The following is a 15034-nucleotide window of genomic DNA, read 5'->3' as shown; positions in this document are numbered from 1 at the left end:
ATGTCAGTAGTTCAGCCTGGAGTTCCTAATTAGACATAGAGGTATCCACTAGAGTGCAAATCTAATTAGTATGGAATAGCAAACAGATAAAATATTAAAGTGTAAGAAAAGCCTAACTATACCTATTCTTAAAAATGTTCCCTCCCTTATCCTCCTGCCTGTCTTGCCTAACCTCTATAAAAAAGATATGTGTACTTTCTATTTTCATTCCACTCTGGTCCAGTCACCTGATTCCCTCTGCTCCAGCTCCCTTGTGTCAGTGAGCAGCTGCTGCAGCGGAAAGGAGGGAGTGCTGACAACTTCTGGGCTATGGCAACTTATGGGTGATATCACCACTTTCAGAATAAACAGCTATTGCTGAGTCCTCCCTTACATCAGAGCTGCAGGATAGTTACAATATAATTAGGGTTTCTTCCACTTTAAGGTCACATAAAAATACGGTATGTAATCCTTAAATGAAAGCCAGCTCCACTATTTCTGCCAGCATAAATGTAAATACAAAAGGATCCCCCCAGTAAACACCCCTTCTAGGGTTGTTGACATTTATAACCCAACTTTTACTTCAAATCCATAAAGTATAGAATGAGCCATGTGCATTATAAAATAACACCAGCCAAGTTTGTGTGCAAACATACATTCATTGTTACAGCAGGTGGCAAAGCTTATTCTACCATATATGGACTTTAAATAAAAAAATATTTTTTATTGGCAATAATCCTGAAGGTGGTTTTCACTGGAAGATACCTCTTTCCTCCCATATACAATTGTGTTCATATGTTTTTATACCCCTGTCATATTTGTAAAGTGTTAGCCATTTTTAACTGGCATACAGTATGCTAAATAGCAACTAGAGAAGCCTCATAATGTATGGAATGAAATCATTTGAACTTTATTTCAGAACCATAAATGCCATATTGGAGAACAGTCAACAAAGTCTGTGAAGAGAATCACACCATCACTACCATAATCAAAATTGATAGTAAGATGAATGGAGCATAGTTTGAGAAACAAGGAAAATTGTATTTATTATCCTTAAAGCCATAAATGGGATTTTTCAAGATGACAATGATTCAAAATGAAAACCCAAGCCTTTAGTGAGTTCCGGAGTGGCCATTACAATCTCATACACCACACCATCAAACCATAGCTCCACTCTGTCCTCACAGGGGTTTGACTGACAGCAGTGGGAGCCCACGGCTCCCGCTGCTGTCAGTGTTTCCTGTGAATCAAGGAAGTGAGCGGACGGGTGCTGTAGCCAGGGCAGAGGAGTCAGGTAAGTGTTTAGCGATGGGGCTGGGTAGGATAGGTAGTGGGTGTTTTTTTTTTTACCTTAATGCAGAGAATACTATAAGGTAAAAAAAAAAAAATAGACTTTAAAACCACTTTAAGAATTAAGGATATACTAACTTTTGAACAGGACCATTGTATTATTTTGTTTATTGCTATGGCTTGTTCAATTTTACCATTCTGATAGTTTTGATTCACATAAAACAATGTATTTGGTCTGATCAAAAAATATTTTCCTATGTTTTTCTGTATTTTTCTCTAAAAAATTGTTCACAAAATTCTGCAGAGTAAGGAGCTTAATATAAAGTATTTTTCTGTGAATCGTCATGATAATACTTAAAGTGATTGTAAAAGTATTTTTTTAAAATAACAAACATGTTATACTTACCTGCTCTGTGCAGTGGTTTTGCACAGAGCAGCCCCAAACCTCCTCTTCTCTGGTCCCCCTCCAGTGCTCTTGGCTCCTCTTCCCTTCTGAGTGCCCCCATAGCAAGTTGCTTGCTACGGGGGCACTCATTTGGGTTCGCTACTGAGCCCTGAGTCCTTTGACACACACAGCACAGTTCAGTCCCCCCCCCCCCCCATCTCAAACGCTGTGATTGACAGCAGCAGGAGCCATTGTGTACAATTACACATTTCTTCATACATTGTGATTAAACTGTTTTTTCCTCCAGAGGCAGCTGTGAATGCTCGGCTTGAACTGATAAAAACAAAAGCCTTGGCAGTGTACCAGGACGTGTTATCAAAAGCACAGCAGGCTTATAAAGATATGAACATGTGGCTGGGGGCTCGCTTCCTTGCTGAGATGTCAAGGTAAGTAACCATAGTACTGTGTTCTTTCCAGATCCACATGAGCAACATAGTGAGCTCCATTCACGAAGCGGTATCTACCACTTTTAGAAATGTGTTAAAATACCGCTTAACGTTTTTAAATAATTTTTTTAGAATGAATTAAAAATCGCATGCTGTATTTTTTTTAAAATATGCGGTATTTATCTCATGAAACCATGCTGTATTTTATCTCATGCGATATCCAATGGGATGGATACAGTTGGGAAGAATTAAAACCCATGTCAGTTTTTATTACTAATAAAGAGGTAAAATGGTTTAAATCATAGAAATATGCCAACTCAGTGAAGTCCCTGCAGTGTATGTATTAATACAAAAGAAAAAGGTGACTAGAATACCAGTGAAAGGGTAGCTGCTTTCACAGGACACATGTGGTGTGCCCTGTGTAAATCAACCCCAATGATTTCCATCTTTCCTTATTTAGTTTTCTATATTCTTGAACATTTGAGAGAACTGATCTAAAAAAGCATAAACTGCTCCAAATTGGTTATTATATTTTTATTTTATGTTTATGTTACATACCACATGCCTGGACCACTTCTTGAATACCGCATGCATTTAAATATTTATTTCCTTCTGTACATTGACTTTAACCCCTTTTTATGCAGTATTTACTGATCGTTTTGAGCGTTTTGCGGCTAGTATCACAAAGCAGCATAGTGAATTGAAAATTTCAGGATTGCATGCAATATTTAGGGAAAATGTGTCCAGACACCTAAATACCGCATGCGATCTGCTTTAGTGAATGGAGCCCAGTGTCCCTTATCTCTTGGGGAGCATTGCCCAGAACACTTCAACTATTTCCTGACAACACACTGTAGCTTTACTGTAGCTTTAAAATCAAATGTGTATATGTATATATATATACATGATTCTGCTCTTCCGTGTAGTGGGCGCATGCACGTGCACCCACCTACCCGCATCGTCATTGGCTCCTTTACATGTCAATCACTGAGTCCTGGCTGGTGATCGGCAGAGCGAGTGACAGGAGAGAGATCTGCGTATGTAAACAACACAGATCTGTCTCCTGTCAGCAGTAATGTGTTGGCTTTTATCTCCCTGCAAAGTAGGGAATAAAAACCAGCACATCCCCTAATAAAACAGCACAAGCAATAACAATCCCTGGCACCCAGTGTCACTAGTACAGTAACAGTGTTTTTTATTAGCACTGATCACAATATTAGTGTCACTGGAGATGTCAGTAGCAGTTAGTCAGTTCCCACCCAGTGAATGCCTGCCGTACTATCACAGTCCCATTATAAGTCGCTGATCGCCACCATTACTAGAAGAAAAAAAAAATTACAGTATCTATAACATCGTTTGTAGACACTATAATTATCATGCAAATCCATTAATATACACTTGTTGGGATGTAGCAGAATAGGTTGTGGCCTAAATTTTTGAGGAAAAATGTTTTAATGTAACTCTGAAGCACTTTGGGCAACAACATTGCAATTAAATGTGCTATATAAATAATTAAAAGTTGAAATGCATTTCTCACTCTATCACGCTTGCCATGTGCACTTTTTAAATTTGATCAATCAATTGGTTAGGGTAATGTTTACTATCTTTACTCCAGACACTCCACACAGTTACTCTGCCCACTCCATAAAGTTACTCTGCCCAGTCCAACCTTTTCACAGTTACTCCAGCCACTCCAACCACACAACAGTTACTCCACCCAGTTACTCCGCCCACTCCAGTTGTAGACTACTGGTGGAGGCAAGAACACTTCACACAATTTCCCCAGAAATTGTAGCTTTTCTAGTTGCAGTATATTTTAGTTCATACAGGGTACTACAGTACATATTGATCAAAAGGGGCACAAAGGGCACTTTACTTCTACTTTTCTTCTTTTATCACAATAAAGCTTCCAGCTAAATTATAACTTAAAGTGTTACTAAACCCAAAACAGTAAAATTGGTTTGTATATGCAGCAAAGCATGCTTGTTTTACTCACTGTGGAACCTAAGGGCTTAATCCTCCAGATTGTGTTAAAAGGCTGTTTGATCCTATCTTCTCTGATCCTCCTCTTCTTCTACTGTCCCCAATGCATCTGCTGATAGTACAGTGCCGTAGGTGTCTCTCTGCACATGCTCAGTTTGGTGTGTATGGCTAGATAGGTTTTTTTTGGAAGGATGCATGTGATCAGCACAGGGCCAACCAGCGCTGTCCAGACAGAGGGCCAGGGGTTATGCAGCCTCATAGGACAGTCAGAGGAGAATGAAAACTCCACCTACAAGCTTTAACTAGTGCTCTTCTGAACACTGATATAGTGAATGCAGGGTCCGGGGAGATCAGATATAGTGAATGCAGGGTCCGGGGAGACCAGATATAGTGAATGCAGGGTCCTGGGAGACCAGATATAATGAATGCAGGGTCCGTGGAGACCAGATATAGTGAATGCAGGGTCCGGGGAGACCAGATATAGTGAATGCAGGGTCCGGGGAGACCAGATATAGTGAATGCAGGGTCCTGGGAGACCAGATATAGTGAATGCAGGGTCCGAGGAGACCAGATACAGTGAATGCAGGGTCCGGGGAGACCAGACATAGTGAATGCAGGGTCCTGGGAAACCAGATATAGTGAATGCAGGGTCCGGGGAGACCAGATATAGTGAATGCAGGATCCTGGGAGACCAGATATAGTGAATGCAGGGTCCAAGGAGACCAGACATAGTGAATGCAGGGTCCAAGGAGACCAGATATAGTGAATGCAGGGTCCGGGGAGACCAGATATAGTGAATGCAGGGTCCTGGGTTTAGTAACACTATAGTCATAAACCAAATATTTCAGTGAGGATTGCCTTTCTTTATATCTTTTTGCAGTATTGACAAGTTGATTCAGACTGCTCGTTACCACATTGAAACAAGCACCAAGATACAGTATGAACTAGTCCTGGAGCAAACTGATTTCTATATCAGCTCTGATGTCAAAGTCTTCCCAGATCCTGTCCCACCTCCCAGACCTCCTCCAGTGGAAGCGTCCAGCAACAGCACACTGACCATATCCCAGCTTCACAGATTACATCGTCAGTTTCTGCAGATGGCTCCTGAAGGTATAGCTAAGCTCTTTGCTAATTTACAAAATAGCAGTAATGCACAGAGCTAGTGGGCAAGTTAGCAAGACTAATAAATGTAAATAATTAAGCAATTTGAGAGATGTAAAAACAACACTGCAACCATCTGTTACATTTCAATGGAATTGTACACCTATACAGAAGGAAATATACTTGTAAAACTAACTGAGCTTATCTCTACAATTCTTAAAATATATCTAAAGCCAAAAGTTTTTTAGTTATGCACAGAATGAAGATGTATTGAAATCTTAGGGGTTTTTTTATGCTCCGTGTCCTTACTGGGGAGATTCCTCTCTCTCTGTTTGTTCTGATGACCATTGTCAATGGGGCAGTAGTGATAGGAATGCAAAGTTTTACAGTTGTCATCGCAACAGTAAATGAGAGAAATTCTCCAATGGTGACATCTGTTCTGGTAACAGCTGTCTGAGATGGGGTATTCTCTTGCATCCTGTTGTGCCTCCAGGACAGGAAATGTGAGAAAATCTCCCCAATGGGAGAAAGAAAAGAAAAACAGGGGATTTAACCATTTTTCAAATGCAAAAAACAATTTTGACTTTAGCCAGGGATACTAATCACAATCAGTGACATACAGATGACAACTAGTGGGAACATTTATAGATCTGTATATCTGTATATAAATTACTGAAATAGAAGTGTAACAGTAACAAGTAAGTAAAATGTGAGAGGCAAGTACATTTGTTAAAGTAGATGCTGTTATATTGCACACAATCTACAGACTTCTAGTTTCATTTTAAGGGGTCTTTTAATCAATGATTTCACCCAAGATTCACACAACTTTAACACAAAATTCATCCATTTTCACATAAGATTCCATTGTAACAAAATGGATAAATCTTGGATGAAATTTGATTGAATATTGGTTGAAAACATAATTAAACCACTAAATGTCATACTTCAGTAATCCTTTAATAAATAATATTTAGTTTTGCTGTTTCACACTGCTGTGCTGTGGTTTGGCTGCAGCACAGATGTACCCGTGGTTTTCTTGCTGGTTATCTGCAGTTTCACATAGACATTCTATTTTTCTCACATTTTTGGCACATTTTCTGAGGGCACAGCAAAGATGCAGCACGTAGGACTTTTAGTGCGCTTTCAGATAACGTACCAAAAATGGCTGACATAAGTCCATGGGCAACCGCTGGTAACCTGCAAGAGAACTGTGGGACCAACCGCGATGCAGCTGAACCTCAGCGCAGCAATGTGAAACGACTCTTGGATTTATCTGCTGAAGTTTGTTTACTGTAGAGTACTACAGAGAGACAAGTCTAACTCATTTCAAATAGGGAAGACTCTACATTTTATGGAAAAGATCTTACATATTTGGAATATCAGCCTGCTTATCTGTTCATGTATGAGGGGTGTTCAAGTCAAACCAGGACTTTTGCGTTTATATTGTACACCCCTTGAGGGTTAGGGACTGATGTGAATGTATAATATATATGTAAAGCGCTGCGTAAATTGATGGCGCTATATAAGTACCAGAAATAAATAATAATATATAATAAAAGAGCAAATTTCAAGACGTTGAAACTGAATTTATTTTTTTACATACTCCCCTGCTACATTTATACACTTATCCCAGCGTTTAACCAATGTCTGGAAAGCTTCAGCATTTAAAGTTTGGTCAGTATGCTTGAACCATCCCAGGACAACCGGCTTCACTTCGTCATCATTGTGTTCACCCCATAGAAAGATTTGTCTCTTGTGTAATTTCATGACAGGTTATGCGTTGATTATCCAGGATCAGGCATTCCAGGCACTCTATGTTCAGGATGACCGCTGTGGGCTGGGAACCACCATGGCCGGGATCATCACTGACGGACATATGGCCATCTTTGAAATGTTTACACCATTCAAATGTTTTACTATGGCTGAGCATACTGTGCTTGAAGTTTCTGTAGATATCCACTGGTTTTACGCCTTCATTCACAAGAAACCTCCTCACCACACGCTGTTCCATTCACACACTAACCCTTTTGTCCACCTATCAGTAATAAGACACACTTATCACTTACTATTGTGTGTATTATTGCCACGCTAGCATCCCTTTTTATACCTGTAAAATTAAAAGTCCTGGTTTGACTTGAACTCCCCTCGTAGATACATACAGTATGTTGTTTAAAAGGACTGAAATGACTGTCTCCCTTTTGTAGGTATAATATCGAGTAAGAAATTTACAGAAATCCTCATGGATCTCACTACAATGAATCTTGGAGATGATACTCTTCCAGATGTATGGATGCATCTTACTCTGCCTGAGGTATGTTAAGATTTGTTGTAATCTAGCTTGTGGCAACCAAAATTTCCTCATGTGCCTCTGAACTTCTCCTCCTGTATATTCTCTGTTTATCTCAACTGAGGCCAAATACTACATTCAGTTCCATCAGTTTGGACAGGAGCCAATTAACCTACCAGCATGTATTTGGAGTGTGGGAGGAAGCTGCAGTACCCAGAGGAAACCCACACAGGCACAGGGAGAACATGCAAACTCTGTGCAGGTAGTGTCGTGGTTGGAATTTGAACCAGTGACCTTAGTGCTGCTAGGCGGAAGTGCTAACCACTTAGCCACAGTGCTGCCTACTACACTAAGTGAGACAGTTTGGCACAAGAAAGGACAGTTTGTATGGATTTAGAGTTGTTACACAAGGCTTAGGACTGCACCCACCCCCATCACATGACAGTGCTGGCCCAATCACTTTAAAGAGCTTGTTTCTGTATATAGTATATGTACATGGGGGAATTCAAATTTGGACATTACATATGCAGGCTCTGCTTCTTCCTTAGTAGTGATACACAGTGGTGATGCTTTACAGTTCTTCTCTAAACTTCTACCATTAGGACCTTACTTATTGAAATAATGCCCTTCATTTCTAACATTTATTTCCACAACTAAATCAGATGTGTTTGCAAGTAAAAAAAAAAGTCAATTTAAAAATCTGTTTATAAAGCATAGTAAAGGAGATATTGTACAGTGAGCACATGTAAAAGTAAAGAAAATTAAAGTATAACTAAAGGCAAACGTTTTCTTTTGTTTTGGACAGAGTCGAGATGGATTAGAACACCTATCAGTTTTTATTGCTGTCTGTGTCCCCATTGGGCAGATTCACCCTCTTTTTGTGCTCTGTTTATCATTAGCATGGAAAGTGAAAGTAAAAGAAAATCACAAATTTTGGGTTGTCCCCAGAAAAGTAATAGAGGGGAAATCTTCTTGGGGTACCGGTTCTGTTGGTCTGGGGGTCCCTAATTTGCAGGGATTTCCTCTCACTTCCTGTTTTGGCTATGAGACAGGAAGTGAAGGGAAATCTCCCCAATGGGGCACAGATGGCAAAAAATGAACCGATAGGGGTTATAACACTTCCTTACTCTATCCAAAACGAAAAAAAAAAAGTTTTGCCTATAGTTCTACGTTAATTTATTTCAATGTTTTTGTGGTTTGGTATATATTTTCTTTTTATATATAATCCGGATTACAAAAATGTTTTAGTAAGATAAATCTGACAAATTACAAATGAGTAATTGTTGTTCTTCTATCCTCCCACTACCTCCTGTTATTTACAGAGCTAAACAGCTCAAGCTAAATAGTGACTCTACCTCCTTACTCCGTACAGCTTTCCAGGAGTCATCATGCCTAAAAGGAGATAATGATTGCTGTGGAGTCTCTTTAGATAACCCATATCCCTGTAAATCATTTTCATATATTAAATGTTTAATAAATTAAAAATAAAAAGCGTGTGTGTATATATAAAAATTGTAACATATGTCTTGTATACAGTATATTTACAGTTTATTGTTACTTGAAAACTTTACATTCTAGATACAAGAAATAACCTCATCCTTGTCCCTGGGCTCGGACATGATGAACTGGCGTAGGTTCCTGTTATCTGCATCCTTGCCTTGGCCGTACCCCTCATTGCTCCAACTTCTGGAGACACTGCAGAGATTTCAGGCTACAGATCCTGATATGTGTGGCATAGTTGATGAAGAAACTTACAGTCAGGTAATTCACATTTATGGTTATTGATTTCAGTTGCATTTATGATGGTGGTACTGATAGTTTTATAGATTTATAAGAGGCTTTCTTATAAAATTTAGATATTATGGGAGGAGCTCTTTGGTGTTAATTCATAGAATGGTTTGATGGACGGATGCAGTTTATGTTTAAAAAGTACGGTAACTCTAGTCACAAAAAATGAAATATATCTTTGAGAATTTAAGAAAAAAATACTTTTATATGCATTTTTGTCTACTTAGACGTTTTAGGCCCCTTTCACACTGTTCGTTTTTCAGGCGGATACGATCGGATCATCCATTGCCCTCTATAGAGTGGCGAATGTGAACGGACATGTGTCAGTTTCCACCCATCTGCATCCGTTTTGATCCGGTCCACTAAAAACAGACAGATGGGGATCTGTTCCCCATCCATCTAGCAGAGTGGTGACAGTCTGATGTAAACAAACGGGCAGTCCATTTGCATCTGACTTCCGACTGAGAAGAGCGGACTGTATTTGTGTCCGCTCTGCATAAGCAGAACGGATACGGACCTGTCATCCACCTGCTCAGCGGGGATCAGCGGACATATCCCCCACTGAGCAGACCGATCCGCAATAAGTGACCTTATTGTGTTCATAGTATCCTCCATATTATGCAACTTTTAGTTCAAACACTATGACTGCATTTTCTTTTAATTGTATTATTTGCATGATCAGTTTCATGGTACATTCCTGAACTACTGATGAGACTGTTGGAGCCTTGATAAGCCAGCAAAACATGGAAGGATTTGCCTATCCTTAATATAATTTTTTTCCATGTTAAGTGATAGGTTAAGTTTTACAATTCTGGCTAATATTTAATTTTCAAGGTTAAATTTTAAAGTGATATTAAAGGCAGATTTTTTTTTAATAGCAAATATGTCATACGTCAAGGTTTTGCAGAGAGCAGTCCTGATCTTCCTCTTCTTGGATCCCTGAACGGCACTCCTGGCTCCTCCTTTCTGCTGAGTGCCCCCATAGCAATCTGTTTGCTATAGGGGCATCTGAGTAGGCTCGCTCCTGAGCCAGTGCTCTGTGTGTCCATTCACACACTAGCGTGGCTGGGCTTCACCTCCCACTTTCTTATAATTGGCTCACTTGTTGTGATTGACAGTAGCGGGAACCAATGGTTCGTGCTGCGGTCTCAGCCAGTGAGGAGGAAGAGTCCTCTGCTTTCTTGCACATCGCTAGAGCGAGAGGGGGCTCAGGTAAGTTTTGGGGGGAGGGGGGCACAGCTGCACATTGAAGGTTTTTTACATAGAATGCATGAAGGTAAAAAACCTTGAGCCTTTACTTCTTTACTTTGGTTAAAGCTGGACTAAGGTATGGTTTTTATCACAGTTACATTAGTCCAGCTTGGACCAATATAAGTATACATATTTCATACCTGAACAATTGTTGTCGAAGTAAACAATCACTGTAGTAGTCACCTATTCTCTGCTTCCACAGCAGTCCTATATATGCTCACATTGGTCCACCCTGGACTAATGTGACTATGCAATAAAAGCATACCTGAATTCAGCTTTCAGAGTTAGGTTCAAGGAGTCAGGGATCATTTGTCTTAGGTTACATGTTAGGGTTTAAAGATGAGCAAGTCTTGCAAAACGAACTCCACTGGCAATTTCGCAGATTTTATGTCCAAGACTCGCTCCAGCAGAACAACTCCACCCTGCTATTGGCATATCTAAGAAATGAACTATTAGCCATTTCAATGTAAAAATATTATCAAGTAGAACTTTCATTTTCCTCAGAAAAGAAGGTTTAGCGTATTGAGCTCCTGGAACTGAAACAGCTATTTTTTTTTTTTTTTTTTTAGTGGGCTAGTTCCCACTACATGCGTTTCGGTGTGCTTTTTTTCTGCATCCAAAATGCACAGAAAGTAGGTTTTAGGGCCGGTCACACCATAGAAATGCAATCTAAATGCGTTCCAGATGCATTTCTGTATACGCGTTTTTGGTGAGTTCCAGTGCATTTTTGATGCGTTTTTTAAGTGTTCTGGCGTGTTTTTGATGTATTCCGGTTCATTTTTTCCCGTCTTTTTCTTCAATTTAAATAGGGACATGTGCATTCCAATGCATTTTTTTGTATGTTCCGGTGTGTTTTTGATGTGTTTTACCACATTCCAGTACAGTTCTACAGTAAATGCAGCCTGTTCTACTTTTTTTCTGTAACCAGAATGCACTGTGAACTGTGTCATTGACAACCATATAACCTACTTTCTGTGCGTTTTGGATGCAGAAAAAAAGCAACTGAAACACATGTAGTGGGAAGTGGTCCTAAAACAGCAATCTGTTTTGTAGAGACCAGCCCGTGTTTCCAAAAGGGCAGCTTTTTGTAAACAGAGCTTCTGGAACTAAATACATTTTCCACTCAAAAACTGTTGCTTTTAGTGTACTGAGTTTTGGAAATACACTTCTAGTACCTGGGACTTCAGTGTACTGTGTCAATACAGACCTTTTTATTTACATTTTGGTATTATTTCAGCAAAGTGTTTTATCAAAGCAGTCTTGTATTTTTGATCCATCCAAAAAAATGAAGCATATAGTACACATAGGGGGAGATTTACTAACATTGTTGCACACAGAATCTAGTGCAGTTGTGCATAGTAACCAATAGTAACCAATCAATTTGGTTTCCGTCACTGTAACCAGTATCTGCGTTGTTGTGAAGATACATCATGGGTGCATTAATAATATTTTCTCTTGAAGTCATCTATGCATATGGTTATAATTTTACTTTTTCCCAAAAGGTAGAACTGTGGTTTACAGGCAAAGCTGAAGAAATGGTTCCTGAAGACCCAACAGAACCTCTGCCTTTTAATAGGCTGGAACATCTTATAAAGGTATGTTAAAGAGAAACTTGGGCCTCAAAAAAAGCAAACATTCATACTCACCTAGGTGGATGCAGCATCGGCATGATGCTGCATCAGTCTCTCAACACCTCTAAGACTGAAAACTGAGCGATCAAACACCACTGATCGCTCAATTCTCTGTCTTCAGTTTGTAGAGAGCCAGTGATTGTCAGTCACTGGCTCTCTGCTCTGCCCCTCCAGCGCTCACTGCAGTGCCAGGTTGAAGAGGGGGTGGGAGTGGCTGGCTCAGGCTCTCAGCAGTGGATTCCGACTTTAAAGTCAGGAACTTTCCAGAGGCTGGACCTGCTGATGATGTCAGTCGACAGCAGGCTTTAGCCCGCTATTGGCAGAAAACTCGGTCACAGGAGTGAACTCCTGTGATCCATAGGAGAAGTATAGCGAAAAGAGCTTTGGCTATACTTCTCAGTTAATTCATTGGAGATGTACTTATAAATACATTGATGGCAGTATGTCTGAGCTAAGTCTTCTCCTGCAGCAAGAGATATAAAAGAAAAAAAGGGGGGGATATCCTCCTGCGCTTAATATGGGTAGGACCCTATCTACTAGCTGCAATCACTCAAACTCAACCAACAAGTCAAAAATCCCGTGCATTAAAATAGTGAAGCGCTCCCAAATTATCTAAAAAAATTATTCAATAAGTGAAGAATAACATAGACACTTCTCATAAATACCCATATACTATTAACTCTTAATAGATCTGTGATAAAAAATACCAAAATATACAATTCATAATATATGCCCAAATAACAGTGATAAAACCAATTGACATGATACTACTAATTCATAATAATGTGACAAATCGTGATACTTGTGACACAACTGAATATCAAAAAAAGGTATATATAGTGATACTACGATAGGTAAATACATATATCTGTGGTGAATCCTATAACAAATTAGAAAAAATTGCTTCTTAAATCCAAAAATATATAAATAAATAAATAAATAAACTCGGTGTTTCAAAAAAAACTCAGATAATCCATGCAAAAAAATTGTGAAACACTCTGTGATCTTCACTTCTAGTGCTCAAGAAAGGAATCCTCCAACGGCAGAAATGCCTGCTCACCTCCCCTCCTCGACCCACACAGGGCCAAAAGGCAAAAAGGCTCTCCTTAAAGGCAATCTTTTCCTCCAAGCACCTCAGGCAGGAACCTCAGGACTTCCACTCCACCTCCTCTCACCACGTCATATAGGGCACAAACAGAAACTTCCCATAGTATAACACCGTTTTATTGTGAATAATAAAGCATAACAAACTTTCCAACTCACATGGTAACTTTGGATACAGCGCTTTTTCACCTCACATCATGGGTGTACTCTCATGCAGGGAGGGAAACCAATATGGCCGCTGCGTCCGGACAAAAACGTCCCCACGTGACCGGAAGTGACGTAATAACGTGCTGGGAACGCCGTTCCCAGCACGTTATTACGTCACTTCCGGTCACGTGGGGACGTTTTTGTCCGGACGCAGCGGCCATATTGGTTTCCCTCCCTGCATGAGAGTACACCCATGATGTGAGGTGAAAAAGCGCTGTATCCAAAGTTACCATGTGAGTTGGAAAGTTTGTTATGCTTTATTATTCACAATAAAACGGTGTTATACTATGGGAAGTTTCTGTTTGTGCCCTATATGACGTGGTGAGAGGAGGTGGAGTGGAAGTCCTGAGGTTCCTGCCTGAGGTGCTTGGAGGAAAAGATTGCCTTTAAGGAGAGCCTTTTTGCCTTTTGGCCCTGTGTGGGTCGAGGAGGGGAGGTGAGCAGGCATTTCTGCCGTTGGAGGATTCCTTTCTTGAGCACTAGAAGTGAAGATCACAGAGTGTTTCACAATTTTTTTGCATGGATTATCTGAGTTTTTTTTGAAACACCGAGTTTATTTATTTATTTATTTATATATTTTTGGATTTAAGAAGCAATTTTTTCTAATTTGTTATAGGATTCACCACAGATATATGTATTTACCTATCGTAGTATCACTATATATACCTTTTTTTGATATTCAGTTGTGTCACAAGTATCACGATTTGTCACATTATTATGAATTAGTAGTATCATGTCAATTGGTTTTATCACTGTTATTTGGGCATATATTATGAATTGTATATTTTGGTATTTTTTATCACAGATCTATTAAGAGTTAATAGTATATGGGTATTTATGAGAAGTGTCTATGTTATTCTTCACTTATTGAATAATTTTTTTAGATAATTTGGGAGCGCTTCACTATTTTAATGCACAAGAGATATAAAAGGTTTTCTCTAACTCAGTGGTGTATGAGAAGCCATTCCAAACAGTGAATTTGTTGGCCATTAAAACATTTCAAATTAAATGTCCTGCTGGAGAGAAGATTCCCTAAGGTGCCTGCATTTACTGTATCAGCTTAAAAATCCTCCCGTGTCTGAATCTAGACGCACTTTGATGTGAGAGTTCACCTTTTTTTTGTTTTCTTTTAAAATACAGATGTGACATAATGAACACATTATAATACTGCATATATGTTTTAAAAAAGAGAAGCTTTAAGCAGCATTTGATACCTGCAATATTGTATATGTCCACCTCCGTTTCCTACCATGGTCTGTTCTAAAGCTTTTAAAGCCAGTTGTGGACTAGCAATATTGATTAGTTGCTGGTGTGTGAGGGAAACCATATTTTGTGCATGTAGGAAAAATATAGTCTATGGAAGGCAATTGATTTTAGAAATTAAACACCATTGGGACACTTATACCTACAGGTAAGCGTATAATACAGCTTACCTATAGGTAGAAGGAATATCTCCTAAACGTGCACACACCCCTTCAGAGCTTTGTGCCATGGCCGGGACTCCCGTACCCATGAGTTGGAGTGACGTCATCACGGCTCGGCCGTTCAAATGGTTGGAGCCTACAAACTCAGAGTGAAAATG

At 39.5% G+C, this 15034-nt stretch overlaps 1 protein-coding gene across 1 annotated transcript in view; it reads left to right on the top strand.

Annotated features, from left to right (window-relative positions):
• Positions 1-15034, top strand: part of SPEF2 (sperm flagellar and cilia associated 2) — a 176670-nt gene that overhangs the window by 150728 nt on the left and 10908 nt on the right. The window contains exons 29-33 of the mRNA XM_089689433.1: positions 1962-2100; positions 4964-5193; positions 7389-7495; positions 9050-9232; positions 12013-12105. Coding sequence (XP_089545559.1) covers positions 1962-2100; positions 4964-5193; positions 7389-7495; positions 9050-9232; positions 12013-12105 — 752 coding nt within the window. The remainder of the gene's footprint in view (positions 1-1961; positions 2101-4963; positions 5194-7388; positions 7496-9049; positions 9233-12012; positions 12106-15034) is intronic.

The sequence above is a fragment of the Staurois parvus genome, unplaced genomic scaffold (assembly GCF_062004578.1).
Source record: "Staurois parvus isolate SC_StPar_1 unplaced genomic scaffold, SC_StPar_1.0 ptg000475l, whole genome shotgun sequence".
NCBI lineage: Eukaryota > Metazoa > Chordata > Amphibia > Anura > Ranidae > Staurois > Staurois parvus.
Note: the sequence above shows the minus strand (reverse complement) of the source record. Positions and strands in the feature narration are given on the sequence as shown.